At 39.2% G+C, this 21,385-nt stretch overlaps 1 protein-coding gene across 3 annotated transcripts in view; it reads left to right on the plus strand.

The window, feature by feature from the left end:
* The window catches only part of ARHGEF12 (Rho guanine nucleotide exchange factor 12), an 83,046-nt gene that overhangs the window by 50,326 nt on the left and 11,335 nt on the right, over positions 1 to 21,385 (plus strand). For 2 of the 3 annotated variants that reach the window (XM_089537336.1, XM_089537337.1), the window contains 21 exons: positions 144 to 254; positions 507 to 605; positions 1,007 to 1,049; positions 1,439 to 1,544; positions 2,634 to 2,771; positions 3,795 to 3,827; positions 4,409 to 4,523; positions 5,267 to 5,369; positions 6,373 to 6,582; positions 6,859 to 6,991; positions 7,285 to 7,320; positions 7,850 to 8,004; positions 8,682 to 8,828; positions 9,582 to 9,667; positions 10,875 to 11,000; positions 11,923 to 12,037; positions 14,261 to 14,361; positions 14,543 to 14,620; positions 14,935 to 15,010; positions 15,373 to 15,540; positions 17,277 to 17,364. In XM_089537336.1, the coding sequence (XP_089393462.1) occupies positions 144 to 254; positions 507 to 605; positions 1,007 to 1,049; positions 1,439 to 1,544; positions 2,634 to 2,771; positions 3,795 to 3,827; positions 4,409 to 4,523; positions 5,267 to 5,369; positions 6,373 to 6,582; positions 6,859 to 6,991; positions 7,285 to 7,320; positions 7,850 to 8,004; positions 8,682 to 8,828; positions 9,582 to 9,667; positions 10,875 to 11,000; positions 11,923 to 12,037; positions 14,261 to 14,361; positions 14,543 to 14,620; positions 14,935 to 15,010; positions 15,373 to 15,540; positions 17,277 to 17,364 (2,267 nt within the window). The remainder of the gene's footprint in view (positions 1 to 143; positions 255 to 506; positions 606 to 1,006; positions 1,050 to 1,438; positions 1,545 to 2,633; positions 2,772 to 3,794; positions 3,828 to 4,408; positions 4,524 to 5,266; positions 5,370 to 6,372; positions 6,583 to 6,858; positions 6,992 to 7,284; positions 7,321 to 7,849; positions 8,005 to 8,681; positions 8,829 to 9,581; positions 9,668 to 10,874; positions 11,001 to 11,922; positions 12,038 to 14,260; positions 14,362 to 14,542; positions 14,621 to 14,934; positions 15,011 to 15,372; positions 15,541 to 17,276; positions 17,365 to 21,385) is intronic. The other variant, XM_089537335.1, reaches the window with a different exon arrangement.

A 21,385-nucleotide genomic window follows, 5' to 3' on the forward strand; every position in this document is an offset into this window, starting at 1 on the left:
TGAGAACAGGCTGCTGTAAAAAGAACATGAAGCAAGGTTGTGTTGAGCTTTTCTTCTCTTTTTTTTCAAACAGGCAAAAAGGGGTTGGAGGCAGCACACAGTTAGAAGTGCTGGTTCTGATAACTTCTTTTTTATCTGTACAGATCAACGGGCAGTGCAGCTGTTTCCAAAACATAGAGTTGCTGAAATCTCGACCTGCTCACCTGGCTGTTTTTCTGCATCATGTTGTATCCCAGTTTGACCCAGCTTCTTTGGTAAGGGGTCACTTTACAGGTAGTTCCACAGTATGGATTTAATGGATGGTGAAACTCTGTATAGCTAGATCCAGGTTGAGGCGGTATAGTAGTAGCCTTTTGTGGTGTGAAGGAAAAACATTAAATTTGTTCTGATGTTATTTATTTATTATTATTATTTGCAGAAACTCAAATGAAATTAATGCACAGTGTTGAAAGATAGATATGTGTACTTTTATTTATATTTCCTATTTTGTTTATTTCTTTCCATAGCTTTGCTATCTTTTTGCGGACCTGTACAAACAAACAAACTCCAAAGAGACTCGTCGCGTCTTTGCTGAGTTCAATCAGTTTTTCTTGGATAAATCTGCAGTAAGTTTCAAAGAATATATACCATTTATCTTCTTGTGTGTATATTATTACAACTAATTTTTCCTTTCTTGGTTTGAAGGTTTCAGAGGTCAAGTCTTAGTAACTAGACTAGAATATAACAAATACTCTGTACACCAGTGACTACATTTGGGCAAACAATATGTAATTCCTCATATTTCTAAAGTAGTTCATACACATAATGGCATTGATCCAAGGGAATTAAACAGAAGAAGGATTGCATGCCTGGCACTGTATATTTGTATATATTCACTGTGCATATGTATAAAGCCTGGTGTTATACATTTATACACAAGGATATTTCTACAATGATGAAGGAAGTGCCATTTTCAGTTTAAGAAAAAAATACATATTTTCTATAGCCTTTCTTCTTGTTGTTGCAGAATCTAAAGGTTCCAGTCCCAGATGAAATTTCTGTAGATCTAGGTAAGATAATTTTAAGTCTTGCATAGAGAATGCCTTTTGGAAATGTGTATCTTAAATTTTAGTGTACAGAACTTCTTTAATACAACGGTGGACAAAATGCAGCCCTTCAGCTGACTTGCAGCCTTTAGTAGTCCTAACTGGCATAGTCAGTGGTAAGGAAGCTGAGAGGTGCAGTTCAATGTCCAGGAGCCACATTTTGCTCACTTCTGTTTTCATTTTACAGAATTCGTTTGGGATGCAGACAGAAATTGTATTGTTTGTATAATGCAGACCTGCTGTGTGTGGCTAAATTTCTGATCCATTGACTAAGGATATTTCTGTACTGATGAACCAAAAACACACAGCCATTTTCATTTTCAGTGGATCAGAGTTTCTCCTTTTGTCTGCAGAAAAAAGAAGACTAGATTTAATTCCTGAAGAACTGCACCGCCACTATATTCAAACTATGCAAGATAAAGTCCTTCCTGAAGTCCACAGGCACCTTGAAGATTTTAGGTACCGTTTGTTCATGTTTAAATCATGTGGCTTTCTACTGCTTTCAAAGGGTACCTGTGGTGTGATTTTAAAAAGGAGGAAGCAAGTGGGAGAAAAAGGGAATGTGGCAGAATATTTAAGACTGACTAGCTTTTATTTTAGCATGAGCTTTCATGGTGGTAGTTTTCAAAGAAGTAGCTGTGTTAATCTCTTGTAGCATAAAAAGGAGAATGGGAGGGGAAAAAAGGAATGTGGCCATCTGTTTTGCTTTTGAATGTGGTTTTGTGGCGATCTGTTCTGCAGCCAGAATGGAATTGCTTTACCATTTTAGGATTCCAACCTTGGCCTTCTCCACTTAGCAGCAGCAGGACAGTAATAGGAAAGCCTATCACCTCAGTCTTTTTTTGTCCAGCCGTTTCAGCCACCTACCATGTAGCTGTCTGCCCAGACACAATCCTTTCTGAGACGATAATTTCTTCCTTAGTTATTAATGAAATTATCCAAGTTAAATTCATTTCAATTATTTTTTTCCTATTCAAAATCCAGGGCTGCTTTTTGTCTAGGTATATTTTTCATACTAGGAAATTGCCAAACACATCTCTGTAGCCTAGGAGTCCTGTCACTTACTTTTGTTACAATGGAACACTAGATTATTGTATTTGACAAATCAGGTCTTAGAGTGCAGTGTGGATATTGCTGTAAACACCAGTCAGAAAAACTGGCTGATTTTGGTACAGATATCCAATAATAGTGATTTGTTGTTTTTTCTCTGTATCTACAAGTTTTTCTGCTATTTCTCATCAAAATTAATTTGTAATGTATTTCTTTGTCCTTCCTGAACTCATTGAGTTTCAGAAGGATGCTTCGTATTAGTGGATCCTGCATGTGTGGAGTTACATATTTTACTTCTATGAGGTGTATATGTTCAGTTTGCTTTCTGCAGCATGAAGCATAGGGTGTTGGATGCAACAAGAGCAGACTATACACTTTGATGGTGGTATAAATGGATATTGGTAGGTTGCTGTTACACACACTGACTGTCCTGAGTGATGGCTGCACATTGCTTCAGTTCTCTCCTATCTCTACAGTAGTTTTCTTCTTTTGCTCCAGACAGAAACGCAGCATGGGGTTGACTTTGGCAGAGGGGGAGTTGACCAGGTTGGATGCGGAACGTATCCGTGACCGGAGTACACAGGAAAAAGAGAGAGCATGTGCAGAGCAAATCATTACCAAAATTGAAGAAGTACTGTAAGTGTGCATAGTGTGTGTGTGTGTATAGATATACACATATACATATGTGTGTGTGTGTGTGTGTATATATATATATATATATTTTTGTAGTCTCTCATAATCAGAGAAGATAAATTGATGATGAATTAAATCTCAACAGCATTCTGTTGTGATGAGATCCAATAGGGAAAATGATTCTCCATGCCACACACAAGCCAAGACTCCACTGAGTTGCAGCTAATCTAAGCTAGCCTTTAGGGCTGAAGGGCGGGGTATAAATATCATAAATAAATAAAATAAAATAATCTAAGCCCAGTTTAATTTTAGTGCTGGAAATAGATCCAATGATATTTATTCCTTTCTGGTGATAACTTGAAACAAGATAATAATAATAATAATAATAATAATAATAATAATAATAATAATAATATGTTTTATTTATAGACCGCTATTCCGCAATGATCATAGCGGTGTACAGTAAAAATCATAATGCAGTACAAAATACAAGGTGACAAAGGAGGGAGAAGTCTCGTCCTTCAGGCAGTCCCTGATGTTGCTGGGTCTGCCTGATCGTTCCCTCTGAGGCCAAGATGACAGTTTAGGAGGGAGGGGCCTCTTCCTTCAGGCAGTCCCTGATGTTGCTGGGTCTGCCTGATGACTCCAAGATGTAGTCATGTGATGTTTGTATGGAGGAAGGAGAAGGAGAGATGAAAAGGAAGAGAGAAAGCAAATTTCTGGTGGATAAAGACCCATTAATGAACACAGGTCATGGTAGCTAGAGATGGCATTGTGCTGTTCAAATATAAACCTCTGATTATCAAGTCATGGCCTGCATGTGAATTTCTTTAAGGCACCTTGATGACCCACTATTAGGGGTAGAATGGATTTGATGCTTGTTATCTGGAATTGTAATCACTTATAATTTTTAAAGAATGTGAATGTTTAGTGGGCCAGATAGGTAATTCATCATTTGTCAGACTAAAGTAGGAAGAACATGTTGGTACAATTGGTTTGATTGATTTGTTCAATTTTCATTTTTAGGATGACGTCTCAGCCAACAGAAGAAGAGAAGAGGTAATCAGACAGACTTTATAGTGCTAGGGAGCGCTCTCTGCTGGCTGTTTTGGAAATTTCATAGTTCTCACATATCAGTCTCTGTGATACCATACCAGCTTTGTACTGTCTACTCTGAGGGTCTTTCCTAGGTTTGCTACCCTATATCTCTTTTTAAGAGAGATTCCATTTAAATTTGAGACTTCCTCTGTTTCAATTTTATTCTATATTGCTGTGTTGTGGCTCCTCCACATTTTAGCTGGGAAAATGTTTTGTTAAATTGCAGATGTTTTGAACAAAATTTTATTTGAATTACACTGGGTTGCCTTTCACCTGATTTTATATAATTTAATTTCCATTTACAGATTTTATTACAATTAAATGATGTCAGATATTTTTAGTAAATGAGTTAGCAGAACTTTTTGCTGAGTTTGTTTTAACCAGTTTTCCATGGCTGTCAGCATCTAAATCACTGTTCGATGTCATGGACACACTTCTGTAAAGTGAGAAAAATCATTTGCCAACACTTCAATGAAGATTCATGTTGCTACATTCAGTGTCACTTACATATATCTTGTCCTGTTCTTTGACCTTGTCTATAGTTCAAGCATACAGTATGTTGTTCTCACCTACATGAAGCACCTTGGTGTGAGAGTCAAAGAGCCACGGAGCCTAGATCAGAAGCGGGGACGGATTGGATTCCTGCCCAAGATCAAGGTAATGGTAGCACGTCTTTAGTTCGAATACTTGTCCAGGTGGCTAAAGTTGACAAGGTGGGCATATCAGGGCGGAAGTTGCTTGCACTTTTCAGTGGTCAACATAGGACTTGAGTGGGAGTGCAGAAATTACCTCTGAAATGTCTAAGAGCCTTGCCCCTCTGTAGAAAGTGAGCTCTGTGTGGTTGATTGGAATGCCTGGAACACTTGCTGTAGTGTATAGTCTATAGCCAATCCAATTGCTACATCAGCAGGGATTCCTTACAGGCTTCAGCACCACCCTCCTCTGTAATGCACAGGTCAGGATACCATAGATCATCTGCTGAAAGAGAAACATAGAATCAGTCTCTTAGAAGCAGCACTGACTTCTTGGCACCTCTCCAGGTTCTGCCTGTGCCTCCTAGAAAGACTGCATCAACACAATGGGAACAGATCACTTTGGGAACCAGTTAAGGGCCTTGATCCAGTGCTTTAGTTGAGCTTCTGTTCATTTTAATGGGACTTAGGAGAATTTCAAGTTGATTGGGTCCCCAGACTGAATAATGGCCTGTTCTTGTGCCAGTCTCCTCCTTTATTTATATTTAAAATGTTAGTAAGCCATTATGAGCTAACAGGAGGGCCCTGGGAGACTTAGGGGTCTTTAGCTGTGGTTGTGAGCACAGTTCATTAAATTTTCTTTTTAAATTGATGCCTGTGATAGGTCTTCCTTAACAATGACTCTCCTTGACTCCATTTTATCAATAGCAAAGTATAAAGAAAGAGAAGGAAGGGGATGAAAAGAAGAGGAGAGTCTTCCCCAATATCCTGGGACCCCCAAGAAGGCCGAGCCGCCATGACAGTTATGCAAGTATGTCAGACAAATATACACCCCTCTTCTAGCAGCATCACTGTATTATTTGTCTAAAATGTAACGTTGCAAGTCTGTGATAGGTTTTTTTAAAGATAGTGCTTAAAATAAACTCTCATTAAAATTGGTTGTCCATTTTATTTGAAGTCTGTGACACACTTTAAAAAATAATAGTAAAGGGGAGCATTTTGCATGAGTTACTCTGGTTCTGGGAAAGGCCCATTTCAGGTATATCTCAGTTAACAAAGTAAATGTTCCTGGACATTATTTCTTTAACAGAAAAGTTGCTACCAGAGGTAAAAATAATAGTAAACAAATAGGGATAGGTTCCTGCATCACACACATACAAAGCAGTTCAGCATGTTTCAACAAACTTCTTATCTAAAACTAACAATATGCACAGGTCAGGTAAGCCTTTCATAAGAAAACATAAACGTGTTGAAGCTTCCAGAGACAACTTGAAAGACATCCAGAGATGTCTTTTACTCTACCAGCCTCCATTTTTAAAAAAGATATCCATTTTGCTGGCCAGACCTATAGTCTGTGCTTCTTTAACATGGTGAGGGAAGCTTATCTGCTGGTGAGGGAAACCTATCTCCTTTTCCCTTTTTTTCTCCATTTTGTTGTTCATGCATGTTCAGTAAGGAATTCTGGAGGCAGCTACTGTTCATCTTGTCTGTTGTAGGCAGGCACACACAGCTAAGTAGGATCAGCTAGTGTAGAATCTTATTCGCTCCCAACTCGTTTTATTGCAGTAAGTATATGGATGTAGTTCAATACCAAAACTGTGTTTTTCCAGATCTCCTTCACTATTCTCCCAGTGCTGATGCTGTTAAAAAAAATTCTGTTTAGATAGAAGGCCAGGAGGAAAGGTGGAGCTTGCTATGTGTAAAAAGACTTTGTGAAAATGAACTTCTTTGTCGGAGCCTTTGATAATAGAGGTGTGCCTGTATTTCACTGACAACAGTTTTTCTATCCAGCTGATTATTCCTTGTCTATCCAGTAGGCAGAGCCATAGAAATACAAAAGCAGCGTCATCCGAAGCACTTATCCACATCTTCCTCTGTTAGTCCGGAGCCACCAGACTCTGTCAGGATGCGCCAAAGCGGCTCCAGTGACAGCACAGATGTAACCCACCCCCTTGCCAACGTTGTGTCTCCGCTAGCAGCCGGAACCTCCCCTTCTCAAGAGGGAAACAAAGATAGTGAAACAGGTGAAATATAGTCATAATTCAAAATTACTTTGCAACTAGAATGTACATTTCTCAGATAAAAACTCCCACAAAATGTTTCACGTGATGTCTACTACAAACACTTTGGTATTGCTGCTGGTCTGTAAGGTCCAGTTACCCCTTAATGGAAATGAAGTGGCACAGAAAAATGGGGTTGGGTTGTTGTGGAAGATGTATTAATTTTAGAAAATGGATGTGATTGTCCAAAGTTGAAAACATACTGCTGTATCCCTCACCTCCTGTATATATTTTTCCTAGGTCCAAAACAAGTTGGAGAAACTCCTCCTTCAAGTGACTCTGTGGATGGTACACCACGTACAACTAACAACATCTTTGATTTCCCGTCTCCTCCACTAGACCATTTGCAGGAAGAGGAAGGAGACTTTGACAGGCACGTTTTAGCCTCAAAACAGCCACCAACAACCTTTCATTGAGAAGAAGAAATAAATAGCAAACTTATTTCTTCAGTATCCTAGAAAGATGATAAATTTGTAAACATTTTAGCTGCTCTAAGTGTTTATTATGAGGATCTTGTTGCTTGTAAAGGCTGTTCTCCTCCTTTAAAAAGATACATCTTCAGTCATGGCCTGGGCCTTTTTTTCTCCTGGAGCATGAGATAAAATTTGTGACTAACTGGCTTAATCCATTGATCATTGTTTCACAATAATATTATTTCCTTTGTAGGTTAGCAGAATTGGGAACACCAAAATCTTTCCGCAAGTAAGTACAAGCATGAAGTTGTTCAAAATAGATTTTAACAAAAAATTAGGTAGTGGTTCTGAGGGGAAAAACACATTTGTGCATAGCTTAAATATATTTATGTCCTTATCCATTTCAAATACATTAATATAAAGTATGGTACAGGGTAGGGCATATCCATTTTTATCTCTGATTTTAAGATGCCAATAACTTCATTCATACTTTGACAAACATATGACTTTAATATATTGATGCTGTCGATGTAGTGAAAGATTTTTACCTCTTTCTGTTGACATCATAAGTCACATTTCTTCAGCCAAACTTTTAAAGGAAGATTATCTACTAAAAGGTGTTGATTGTAGCTGGTGAGCTTCTGACACCAGCCTTTATCTGCAGAGACCATTTACTTCTTTATAAATGCCACTTCTTTGTTAGCTTTGTCCCTAGGCCATTTTATCATTGCTAGCTTGCTTTTCTTATTCTTACTATTCTCTGTCCTGCAAAGTCTCTTCCTATTTTAAAGGGAGGTTTACTGAATCTTCCTTCCTAGGATGGACAGTGTGGGTACTGGCGATAACCAGAGTGAAGATGAGCTGTTTGATTTTGATATGGAGACAGACCCACCCAACTGGCAGCAGCTTGTGAGCCGTGAGGTGCTGCTTGGCCTGAAACCTTCTGAGATTAAACGCCAGGAAGTGATAAATGGTAAGGTGGTTGAGGGCATTCATTGTTTCAATTGGTGTATGTTAGTGAGGGGAGGACTCCCCTCTGTACTTCATTGCTGACTTTGTCTTCATTCAGACTTCAGAATAGGAATTGTGTGTTTACACAAGCAGCAGGATTGGAAGTGCATGTACAGAAATTTGAAGGACAGGTGGATACTGGCTTGGCTCAGCTCTCAGATCAGAATCAACAGGGATGAATGGATAGGTGGATGGGCAGCCTATAGACATTCCTAATTGAAGAGGGGCAGTATAGCTTCTACAGAAAGTCATGACTGCAGTATTTTCAAGAGTGCTTTCTAATCTCGAGACATGCAGATCTATAAACCACTTTGCCAAGAAGAGCTAGTATACTCATTCAGCTCAAATGCATTGTCAATACATCTTTTTTTGCTTGTTCAGTCATTTGGGATAGCAGTGTTATTGCTTCTGATTCCTCACACCCTTCAGGTGGAGTATCACATGGGGATTTTTCACAGACTTAAGTTGTTGACCCCACAAGTTGATCATCTTTTCCTGAATGGGCTTAATTAAATCTCTTTCACTGACTTTCTGATTAATTTAATCCTTCAGATTCTAAACTGTTAGATTTCTTCCCAACCTTCATATAACTATGGCCAAGGCCATTACAGCCATTCTATTTCTTTTACTAATTTCCAGAATTGTTTTACACTGAGCGTGCTCATGTCCGTACACTGAAGGTTCTGGATCAGGTCTTCTATCAGCGTGTCTCTCGTGAAGGGATCTTGCCTCACTCTGAATTGCGGAAAATATTTTCAAATTTGGAGGATATCCTTTTGCTCCATGGTGAGTGGAAGCATCTGATTCTGATTTTTGCTAGAATAGCAGTGACAAAATGCATGGCCTTGTCTGTCTATGCATCTCTGTCTGAGAGTACCTCTGAGACAATACACAGCTGTGTATTGCTCTTTAAACATTCTTGAAGCTACCAGACAGTACTTGAATATATGTTGACTGCAGAAACCTTGTTCTCAGGCTTTCAGCTTACTAATTTTCTTGTGTTCCCAATCAAGTTTACTGCAGCTTGCCCAGTTGTATCGGCACTGATACAGTCTATGATAAAACAAAACAAAACAAATTCTGTTCCCAAAATAAGCTTTTTTAAGAAATAAAAGGATTTGTTTTCTAAGATAGAGTAGGAATTTGTTCTCTTCCCTTTTTCCTTTTTAGAAAGGAGGACTGTTATTAGGTTTTCAGAAGTGGCATGGACAAGTATTAATATGGGAAAGTAACTTGTAGAAAGAAGGGTTTAGAATACCATGAAGCCTTTTGCAAGTTCCGGCCTAATCCAAAGCTCCATAAAGTCTTGGTTGGATACATGGCTGTCTAGAGTAAACCAAGGGTTTTCCATTTACCTTGCCTTGACTGAACTGTTTTAGGCAAACAAGGTAGCTGACCTCTGAGTTGGTTGGCTAACATTGGCAAGTATTGAAAGGTGAGTTCTCAGGTACTTCAGGTGAAACTGGAGTGGTTCTGTTGCCTCAGTAGTTCCAAACCAGGTAGTAATTTTCTCCATTTTCTTTTCCTTTTTATTCTTAGCTGGATTGAATGAACAGATGAAATCAGTGAGGAAAAGGAATGAGACATCTGTTATTGATCAAATTGGAGAGGACTTGTTAACTTGGGTAAACTGAACTTGTTTGATTTTGCTTTTTCGTTCTCAAAAGTGAAATGTTTTGGGAAACAGAAGATTGGCAATAAAATAGCAAACTGAGCCACAGGTCAGCTTCGGCAGTTTGTCTTATCTGTGAACCTGTTAGCTGAAAAACCTCTCTTCTGAAAGAATCATTTTGAACTGGAGTAGTCAGAATTGTGGAAGATGAAGCAAAACCAGCATGATATATATGTTTCACTTCTTTCAAAGTATTTTTTTTTCTAGTCAAGTGCTGTTGTTTTTTTAAAACAAAATTAGGTTAACAGTAAATGAACGGGTTATTTGGCTCAGAGGTGACTTGTGAAAAGGGAAAAGTGGAGAGAGAACTCTACTTCAATGTGATTATAAATTAACTAAATTAACTATCTTGAAAAATTTCAGGCTTTAAACATCTTTGCTCTCTAACACTTTTAAAGCAAAGGTGATACAAGACCATATTTGCATATTAAACCTAACTTCATTTCCCAAACAAACCTGAGACCATTTCGGGCTCCATTCTCCAAACGTAGATACCTAGTGGCATTTTATATTAAAAACACTAAAATGCTGCCTGGTGTATACAGTCGGCCCTTCTTATACACGGATTTTTTATACACGGATTCAAGCATACACGGTTTGAAAATATTCCAAAAAAGTATAAATTTACCTTGATTTTCCATTTTTTATAAGGGACACCATTTTGCTATGTCATTATATTTAATGGGACTTGAGCATACACGGATTTTGTTATACACGGGGTGATCTTGGAACCAAACCCCAGCGTATAACAAGGGTCCACTGTATGCAGTAGTAATGATGTTCAGTTTGCTGAACTTCCTTTACACCCCACATAGTCCCATTCAGAGCTGAACTGAATGCATTTCTGCATAAATTTGTTTTGTATGTAAACATTTATCAAAAATATGGACAGTTCTGTATGGACCATTCTTTACAGGGACCTAGAATTTAAGGCACAGTCTGAACCCCTGCTTCTGAATGTTAATGTAGGAATATTAGATAGGAAGAAATGACAAGGCTAGAGGAAGAGGTTCTTCTGAGGTACCAACTAGTCCTAATTTGATTCCCTCTTTGGCCCCTTGCTACTAGAATAACAGTGCATGCCATGGCTTGTGCTGGCAAATGACCTTCCCTGTTTTGTCTTTCTTTAAACATTTGGTTTCTGTGGTTTCTTATCTCAGTTCAGTGGAGCAGGGGAAGATAAACTGAAACAAGCCACTGCCACCTTCTGTAGTAACCAGCCCTTTGCTTTAGAAGTAATCAAGTCAAGGCAGAAGAAGGACTCTCGCTTCCAAACTTTTGTCCAGGTATGTCTTTCTGGGCGATACCTGAGGGGTACCAAAGGACTAGTGGAGGCTGTAGTTGTGAATAAAGTAGGGAATCGTGATCAGTATATTCATTTGGATGTGGATTATCATTTTGATGATATCTTTATCGGCATTCTGTCCAGTAATGTGAATTAGGCAATTGCCTTCTTTTCAAAGAACCTTAATGTAATGCAAGCCAGGAGGAGATCCAGCAAACCAGGAGGTGCACTGTGCAGGTCTAGGATAGGTCAAGCATGAGCTACCAAAGTTCCTCCTCATACTGGAAGAACCCATACATCTAGTCTTCTAGAAATGAAGTCCTCATGCCTTAAACCTTTCTCTAGTTAAGTCGTTCATAATGTCTCGCATAACATAACCATAACAGCTTCTTGAACACCCCTGTTCAAGAAGCTGTTCTGGCTATCTTCTGCGAGACATTATGAATGACCTAACTAGAGAAAACACAGCACTCCTGGCTAAACAGGTGAAGACAGGACTGTTGGATGTTGGATGTAAGTCCTACTTTACCGAGGAAGGTATTTCGAAATTTGGCAGAGTTTCTGACCATTGGGAAATGATTTGAGTCCTAAAGTACAATGCACATTCTCCATGACACAAGAGACTAAGATGTTTCCTCTCAAGTCAGTGACTGAGATGAATTGCTGATGATATCAAGCCTGTATGAAATAATGAAGGAAGGAAGTTACCACCAGTTTTTGCAGTGAGCCTTTCCTCTGTGTAATTGCCCAACACAACAGGACCGTGTTGCCTGTCTGATATATGTTGGCGTTCCTTGACTTGTATTTAATTGCTAGAAATGTGAACCAGCAAGACATTTATATGATGAATAGATGGTGCACATTCAGGTAATTATGGTCTTAATAAAAATGACAAATGGTGTTATTATGCTGTTTAAATTTAGGATGCTGAGAGCAATCCGCTCTGTCGCCGACTGCAACTGAAAGATATAATTCCCACTGAGATGCAGAGGCTGACCAAATATCCCCTTCTGTTGGATAATATTGCAAAGTACTCAGGTACCATGGAGCGCTTTCTGTTGGTGGATGGTTGGTGTTTGACAGTTGCAAATAACAATTTGGGGGTTTCAAAAGGAACCCTATTGCTATTATTCATGCTGTTAAAGAGTGCCAGTTCCTGCCTCTACCTGTTTACTGCTTCATCCCTTTAAGGCGCCTCATAACTTTCTTTGAGTGGAAGAGAGAAACTACTTTCTCTTGGAGGCAAAACAGACAGCCCCAATACCTGTATTTCAGCGTTGGATCAGGGTTGTGGCAGCCGCACGCCCTGGCCCCAATCTGACAGTTTGACAGCTCCAAAAGGGGCAGCAAAATACTACTCCTTTTGGAGCTGGAAAAAAAGGTGCCTTGGCTGCCACAATGGCACCTTTTGGCACTCCTTTTGGCATGCGGCATATAAATGCCATACCAAAGGAGCACCGTGACGTCACCCACCATGTGGTCAGGCAGGTGGTGTGACACCAGCAAGGGGGGGATGGCATTGGGGCATGCATCATCCAAACACTGCACGCGCATGCCACCTCCCACGCCGGCGCTTCAAGCTGGTCTGTTTAGTCCCTTGGTCAACATGAAATAATGGGAAAAAATAATAAACCCTTTCAAATTATTATAGAGTTACGTAGGGGAGGGTGAACTGGAGGTATTTAACTTTGTCATTCTTCCTACTGTTTTTTTACATTTTTAATGGCTAAAGAATCTTAATTTCAGCTAGAAGTAAAGCTCTATAACTTGCTCTTTTCAGAGCTTAATAATGTGTGGTGTTTACAACTTGTTCGAAATAGCTGTTTTGCGATTAGAAACATGTACAATGTTTTCAACTGTGAGGGTGTAAAAAGTTGTTTTAATATGGTTGTGGGAATTGTATCCTCTGCTCCCTTGTCCTCCCAGAATTACCAGTGTCTTCCAAGCTCCCTACTTATTAATAGGTCTCTTCTGAACAAGGGCAAGAAGGTTAAAACTCAATAGACTGTAAGGCTTCTAGCTTTAAATAGTATCACAGAACCATCCTGAACGCACCTAATCTTGTCAACTGTTGAAAGCCAAACAGCTGCTTTGATGGGAGACTAAAAAGGAATTCTAGAGATCTCCCAGTAGATATAGAAAAGAATCCTGCCTGAATGCCTGGGAAATCACTGTCAGTCAGAACTGACATTACTGAGCTACTGTAGATCAGCAATTTGCCTGACTCAGTGTAAGAGAGTTTCCTATGTTCCTGTGCTTACATTTCAGCACCAGAACCAATAGCAATAACAAGTACATTTCTATATTGCTTATCGGTGCCTTAAGCACTCCCTAAGCGGTTTACAAAGTGTAACCAACCAGACCTTATGCAAAAGTCATGAACTCCGTTAAAAAAAATAAATCAAACGCAAGAAATTATTCTGAATATCAGAAATGAATGGAGGCCATAGTCCTTTCAAATAAAATTCCATCTATACTTGCCCAGCACTTTCAATTTAGTAATGTAATGTAGGCAGGGAGGGAGTCATTTTGGTAGTGCAATTGGGACTCCAAAATCCTTGCTAATCACCTACAAATCTACCAATAAATCCAGATCTACCTCTGCCCAGTGTTGTTATGCAATTGTAGAAGCAAGCTTTGGAACTTATACTTGAAGTAAGCAAACAAGATGTTAGCCAACTGTAAACTGTTTTATTGCCACACTTCATGCCTTCAAACGGTGACATGGGAAGGAGCCATAATAAATTAAGAAGAATATATATGGTTTCATGGTGCCATATTTCTGTATATGGTTTTGAAAGTGGACAGCAAGGAAAACTGACAGGAAGGAAATGTACCCATTTGAAATGTGGTACTGGAGAAGAGTTCTGTGGAAATAGCATGGACTTCAAAAATAAGCAGGAGATTGTTCCTAGAGCAAACCAAGCTTGATCTCTCTCTCTAGAAGCTAGAATGATCAAACTACGGCTATCTTACTTTGGCCGTATCACAAGATGGCATGACATGGAAAAGAAAATGAATACACCATAGATGAAGAGCCACAGCCCTGAGTTTGCAGGATTTGAGTAGGGCTGTTGATAACAGGGTGTCTTGGACAGTTTTCATTCATCAGTCGAACCTGACTTTGATAGCAACTAACAATGGCAATATAGCCTTCCCATATATTGTTCCTTAAAGAATTGGTGATTGAGCCAGGAGGAATACGACAGCTGTGAGTTAGGTTGTGGGCTAACTCTCTGAAGTTCATTATTTTATTTTTAGAACAACCTGGGGAGAAAGAGAAAGTGAAGAAAGCAGCAGACCATTGTCGACAGATTCTCAACTTCGTAAATCAAGCAGTTAAAGAAGCTGAAAACAAGCAGGTGAGAAGAAGAAAGTAACGTAGGTTTGTAAACGATAAGAGGGACTGTTAGCAATGCTTTGTAGCATTACGGTTGAGGAAGGGATCCTAAAGGGCTCTCAGACTGATCCACTTCTTCAGCACTGTGACCAAAGTCCTTCCAACTGGCCTTAATTTGTATTCATTTCTTCCTTAATGTGTAGCATTTAGAAGACTACCAACGCCGGCTTGATTTGTCCTACCTGAAGCAGTTGGAAGGCCCTATGCTAGAAGAATTCAGGGTAAGTACAAAAGATCTCTGAGATGCCTGGGATGCATTATGGAAATTTGGTGTTATCTCTATTTACCATTAGGTGACAAGATCTATTTTAGCTGAAAGTGACTAGCCTCAAAAGTAGAGCTGACAGGCACTTACCTCAAAGCATTCCCAAACTCCCCCTTTTTAGGGTCCTTCACCATTGATTTTTCAGACCTTAAAGAGGCAGATTGGACTTATTTCTTGCTCATCTACAACTGTGATAGTTTGAAATATATATTTTGCTATAGGTTTGCATTAGTGAATCTCTTTGTGAATATTGCTCTATCATGTTGACAGAATTTGGATTTAACCAAGAAGAAGATGATTCATGAAGGGCCTCTGACCTGGAAAGTGAATCGTGACAAGACAATTGGTAAGACCTGTTGTCTCCTGGCTTTTGCTGATATTTGTAACAAAAGGCAAGAGGGGGTTGGAAGTACATCTGCCTGATGGGTTTTCCCTGCTACTAATGATTATGTATGTAGATTTCTTGGAGCTGATTAAGCTATTTTTGTGCATTTTTAAATGGGCTTGGGGGATCATTAAAACTGTGAAGGGACACAACAGAGAGTTGCAAGGTGATTCAATCCCATCTGTAGTTTAGAGGTGAATGATTTTTGTGTCTAGCTGAGAGAGCACATTGCTGATTGCTGTCTCTGTGGGGGATGCAGCCTTCTACATGAGACATAGAATAGTCTGTAACCCATTCTTGCCCACTTTTATTGCTCCCTGCAGATCTCTACACGCTACTCTTGGAGGATATTCTGGTCCTGTTGCAGAAGCAAGATGATAGATTGGTGCTGAGATGCCACAGCAAGATCTTGGCTAATGCTGCAGACAGCAAGCATACATTCAGCCCTGTCATCAAACTGAACACAGTACTGGTTCGCCAGGTGGCCACAGGTTAGTTTAGTTGTGAGAACCATCTGGTCTCATAAGAAATAAATTTGTTTCAGAAAGATAGCTTTGTTTAATGAGGTCATTGCACAGGTGCAAAATAGGATTCTACACTGTACTATAGCTCTGAATTTGATGCCAGTTAGCTTGATACCAATCCTCAGAAAGCTTGAATGGATCAGGGACATGGAATCATTGGAAGAATTTGCAGCAGACAGTGGATCACTAATTAAATAGACACCCTGACAACTTGCAATTCAACTACAGACCAACACAGAGATTAACATGTAAATCACTTCCTCTCAACCAAGGGTCACACAGTATACATATCCACTCACTTCCATGCCAGCATTCTCTGAAGATGACAGCTGCAGATGCTGGAAAAACATCAGGAATAAACCCTTCCAGAACACAGCCACATAGCCCAAAAAAACCCACAAAAAATTATTGGAAAATCTATTTGCTCCCTATTTTGTTCTTCACAGCAAGTCCTTTTAAGCAGAGTTTCATCTTGGAGGAACATAGTTATGTCATACTGTTTTTGAAATAGGGCTAAGGCCTCCCTATTTAAAACTGGAAAACCCTGCTTAGGTTATTATTGGATGTATCTATTGTGATGAATTAGGTAACCATTTAAATTCTCAGTATGCTACTTTATATTGTCTTCACCACAGCCATGCCAATAAATGTCAAATTTTACATACAGTATAATATAAGTGGAGGCCAAGAGTGACTTGCCAAGACAACTTACTGCGTTCTCAAGTCCAACATTCTGACTTATCTCTAAGTACTTACTAGAAATGTGAGATGAACATTCAAGACTCCAGATAAAATCTGGTGTATTTGATTGGAAGTGGTCTTGTGCTTCTGTGTTCCTTTCATGTCCCTTCCCTTCTACCTTGCCCTTGTCACCAACTTTATACATTAAGGCTTATTGGAGTATAACCTACTGCTTTTGAATTGAGAAATTGGTTGACAGCTCTATCAAGTGCAGGAGGTAAAATTAGGACATATTGCATTATGGTGCACATAAGAAGGTAGAGGAGTGTTGAGGGAGCACACAGTCACATAACTCACTCTGGATCTGATAAACCATGATTTACCACAAAGGGAAACTTGGCTGTGTTTTTGATATTCTTATGTTCCTTTCTGTTTCCTTGGTACACCTTAAGTGCTCTGTCCGGTAGGTAATAACCAGCTCAGGTCAAATTGTTATAAGCCTGGATCAGTTCACTGACTGCATTGAAAAAGTTCTTTGGGAAGCAGCAATCATGGTTTATCATCAGATTGGAAGCTCTGAAGACCCATTATCAGTCTGTGGTGAAGGAGTGGAAGCTTTTTCTATTTGTTAACTTCTGCAGCCCCTTTGCAGTTTCCCCCTCCCCTTCTTTCTTCTATAGGATGCAGTATTCTCTTGCTCTTGGTTGTTGTTGTTTTCAGTAGAGTGGTTGTGTAAAAACCAGAAGAATAGTTAAGAATCATAGTACTTAAAGACGCTTTTAGATTACATGGCCCCTTGCCTTGCCTGGGCAGCAATAAGATGAAGTCCATCCCTAGATGTTGTTTTCTCCACAAATAAAAATAGCCCTTCATGGTAAGGGCCCAATGTACCATTCTCTGTTCATGTAATTCTCTTTTTTCTAGACCTAGCTGAAGTGCAAAATGCAGCTTGCTTGAATTTTTGAGTTAAACAAATACAACAAAGTGCCGTCGTATTTAATTTACTCTTTGTTTTTCCCCAGATAACAAAGCATTCTTCGTCATCTCCATGTCAGAAAATGGAGCTCAGATTTATGAACTAGTGGCACAGACAGTTTCAGAAAAGACTGTGTAAGTGGGTTTGGCAACTTCTGCCAATGTTTATCACTTGCTAAGGAGGGAGATAAATCTTCTGTTCTACATCTGTGAAGCAGCTTCCACTCAGAGTTGTAGTGATGCATGATAAATTCCTTGAAAGTTTTTTTGTAAACCATCCTTTATATCATCTGGGCTAATGCTTTGTATTCATCCTTCTCCCCAATTGGGAAGAAAATGTCATTGACATGGGGGAATCAGTTAATATGCAGAGTTGGATTCTACATAGTTTACTCCATATTTAGAACTAGCCCTGGTTATAAGTCATGAGGACCTTAGACAAATGAAGGATGAGAATTCAGCATTTGTAGTTAGTAATGTTTATAACCGTTAGCAACAAAGACATAAATTGTATCAAGATACACATAGAATGTCTCAGTGAGGCATAATGTTGGACAATTTCTATTTTCCCTTTCCTAAAAGAAGTGAGGTAATATAAATGGCATTCTTTTGCCTTGTGTTTTGCTGTAACTTTTGTATTAAACAACTTAAAACCGATCTCAAGATAAAATTCCAGGGAACAATTTTGCTCTCACTGCACAGATTCTTTGTTAATTCTGGAGCATTGTATGACCAGCAGTAATTATTAAAGGAATTGCTGAGGGTACTTTGCTCTTTCATGTAAAGGTTGCATAGTGGTAGGCTGTTCATACACATTTTGAGGTGTGCTACATGCCTAACAACCTTCTGTGACCAAGCCTTGCCTGTAATACAACTGACGAGATTAAAAAAGAGAAACATTCCTAGATGTTTCACAGGCTCTGGGGTGTTGGTCCTTTCTTGCTATTCATTAGAAAAAGCTCTCAAGTCTTTGATAACAGTACATTGCCTTTTCATACTACTGAATGTGTGGGAATGTCTGCAATTAAACGTTTGTTTAGACAGTCAAGAATTCTAGAGGTATCTGATGGGCATTACCAGACCAAAATAATAATAAATACTAAAACTAGCTGTAGTCTAGTCAATTCCAGAACTTCACGTGCATTTTCATGTTCCCTATCTCATTTAATCCCCTGCTTGCTGTCTGGTTCCACTGTTATACTTGGTCTTGATTTTTATCCAAGTATAAAACATAAAACAATCCAGTGTAAATTACAGTTTATAACTCTATCATAAGCATGCAAAAACTAATCTTGATACATCTTCAACATACCTCCATAACAGATCTCAAAGCAACTTGAATTATTCCAAACCACTACCTTGAAACTACGTGTGAAAGGGATCTAGGAGTCCAAGTAGACCACAAGTTGAACATGAGTCAACAGTCCAATGCGGCAGCTAACAAGGCCAATACAATTTTAGGCTGCATCAATAGAAGTATAGTGTCTAGATCAAGGGAAGTCATAGTGCCACTATATTCTGCTCTGGTCAGGCCCCACCTGGAATATTGTGTCCAGTTCTGGGCGCCACAATTCAAAAAGGACATTGAGAAACTGGAGCGTGTCCAAAGGAGGGCGACTAAAATGGTGAAAGGTCTGGAAACCATGCCCTACGAGGAATGACTTAGGGAGCTGGGGATGTTTAGCCTGGAGAAGAGAAGATTAAGAGGTGATATGATAGCCCTGTTCAAATATTTGAAGGGATGTCATATTCAAGAGGGAGCAAGCTTGTTTTCTGCTGTTCCAGAGACTAGGACCCGAAGCAATGGATGCAAGCTACAGGAAAAGAGATTCCACCTCAACATTAGGAGGAACTTCCTGACAGTAAGGGCTGTTCGACAGTGGAACAAACTCCCTCGGAGTGTAGTGGAGTCTCCTTCCTTGGAGGTCTTCAAGCAGAGGCTGGATGGCCATCTGTCGGGGATGCTTTGATTGTGATTTCCTGCATGGCAGGGGGTTGGACTGGATGGCCCCTGTGGTCTCTTCCAACTCTATGATTCTATGATTCTACTGAATTGTCTGTTATTTAATGCCAGACACCTGAATCCCAGTTTTCCCCCCAAGAGACGTAAATATCAGTGTTGTTTTAATGGTTGCTTGGACCATTTCTTTTCAGCTTCCCTACTGAAGTACTTTCCACTCAGTCTCTTTATTCATTTATTTCCAAGTATTTTATGTGATCCTTCTGTAAAAAGCACCAAGGTTGTGTGCGATAGATTGAAAGCACTAAAAATAACATAAGCGTTAAAGCCATCAATTAAACCCCGAAATATACGAAATCTATTAAAACAATTGAAAAGGCCAACTGAAAAAGATGTATCTTGGTTCTTTTTCTAAAAGCATAGAATAGAGACTAAGAGGAGTGTATTCAACAATTTGGGAACAACAGAAGAGAAGATTTCTGGGTCTGCACACAATGACTGCAAATCTGAATAACCATAAAGGTTTATAATGTGACAGGCTATGACAGCTCTGCTGTTATGTACAGTGATTCCTTTTTTTGCTACCCTAAATCCTTTGTCTTCAGGGATATTGTTCTTTTGACCAGTTGAATATCAAAGCAAAGGGCTGGAAAAGGAAGTAACTGCAGGGATAACAATAACAGCAGGTCAAGTCTTCCTTCTCTGAGTTCTTTCCTCCGTTAACAATCACACAGATAAACTTAGGCTCGTTTTCTGTGTCGCGTGTTTTGGACTGAAGTTTTAATTTCTCTTCCTAGTTGTTGCCATTAATCCTGAATAACATATTTTAACAATTGCTCTTGTTAGCGATTCTGACAGTCAGGACTTAGTTTTAGAAGGCACTCAATGTAGCATCTTGAAGTGTCTGTTGCAAATGTTCCAGAAAGTGGTGAAGAGTATTAATTATAAATTTGAAAAGTTCACTGAAAAAAAAAAGAAATGTGTGTCTTTTTTCCTCCCTGCAGGCAATGTGCAATTAAAGTGAGTCCTTTATAGCAAAAGACATCAGCAGCCTGATAAGCTTCTCTTTCTTTCTTTTTTGTTCACCTATTTGACATCTGAAATGGGCTGTTAAATTCTGAAGTACGAGAATTAGAGAGCATGTTTGCAAGAGTTTGTACAAGCATTCTCTGCATTTTCATTAACTTTGTGTGGAGAAACAAGCAAGAGTGTCAGACTGCTGAATAGTATTACTCTGCTTCTTGTGATTTACCCATGTAGATGACTTTTTCTTGGGGCAAGAATCTTGCAATAAAACATTACTTTCTTTATTTCCAAGCCATTTATTTACTTCTTTTACCTTGGGAACTATGGAGCAAAGGTTGCATTTTCATCTCATGATATGCACAAACCCCTCTTATCTATTAATTGCAGAGTAGTCTTGACTCTGTTCAGTAAAATATTGTACTGGTAGAGTAGACTGCATTTCTTGGCTTCTGCTGGGCTTCTTTTTCTTCTGTCATGTTTGGTCATGGACTGATGAGAATACTGATATTCTGTTTCTAAGTTTCCATTAAGGCAGTGACACTCAACTTTTTACCCTTGGGTAAATAAAAAAAAAATCAAAAGCCCTTTACATCTGCACGCAACCTCATTTAACATAATTTAATTTCTGCAAATTTTAAGATGAACTAATAATCTGGAACAATGTTTCTTTTGGATGTGGAACACTAGCAGGGTTTGCCCCCACTAGTGTGGCAGGGACTGATACCATGTTGGTACCCATTGGTTGTAACTGATTCTTTCCTGGAAACCCACTGTTTCCAGGTAATGGCTCCAGGGTATTCAGATAGTACTGATGAAGAATATTTGTCCTAGAACAGTTGTAACCAACATTGAAAAGGAGGTGCCTAACCTCTTTGTTCCACCTAGCCATCTGTTAGACAGTCACACAAAAAATTGGTCAGCAGATCTAAGTCTTGCCCTGTACAAGCCAAAGGCTTTTGATTTAGTCTTAACTGAAGGTGGTGATCAGGCTTTATCACCTGCAGGACCTCCGATCAAAGAAGGAAGGGGAAAACCCAGCTCATTCTAATAGGTAGAATGAAAGATGGAAGAACTTTGCGCAGTCTTGCTTAGTTGCTTGTCTATCCTGAAGACATCCCTTCCAGTCTGTTTTTGTTTCTCCTTTGGGCTTTTGCCAATTTTATATCAAAT

The sequence above is a fragment of the Sceloporus occidentalis genome, unplaced genomic scaffold (genome assembly GCF_023333645.1).
Source record: "Sceloporus occidentalis isolate IW3139 unplaced genomic scaffold, rSceOcc1.0.p SCAF_9, whole genome shotgun sequence".
NCBI lineage: Eukaryota > Metazoa > Chordata > Lepidosauria > Squamata > Phrynosomatidae > Sceloporus > Sceloporus occidentalis.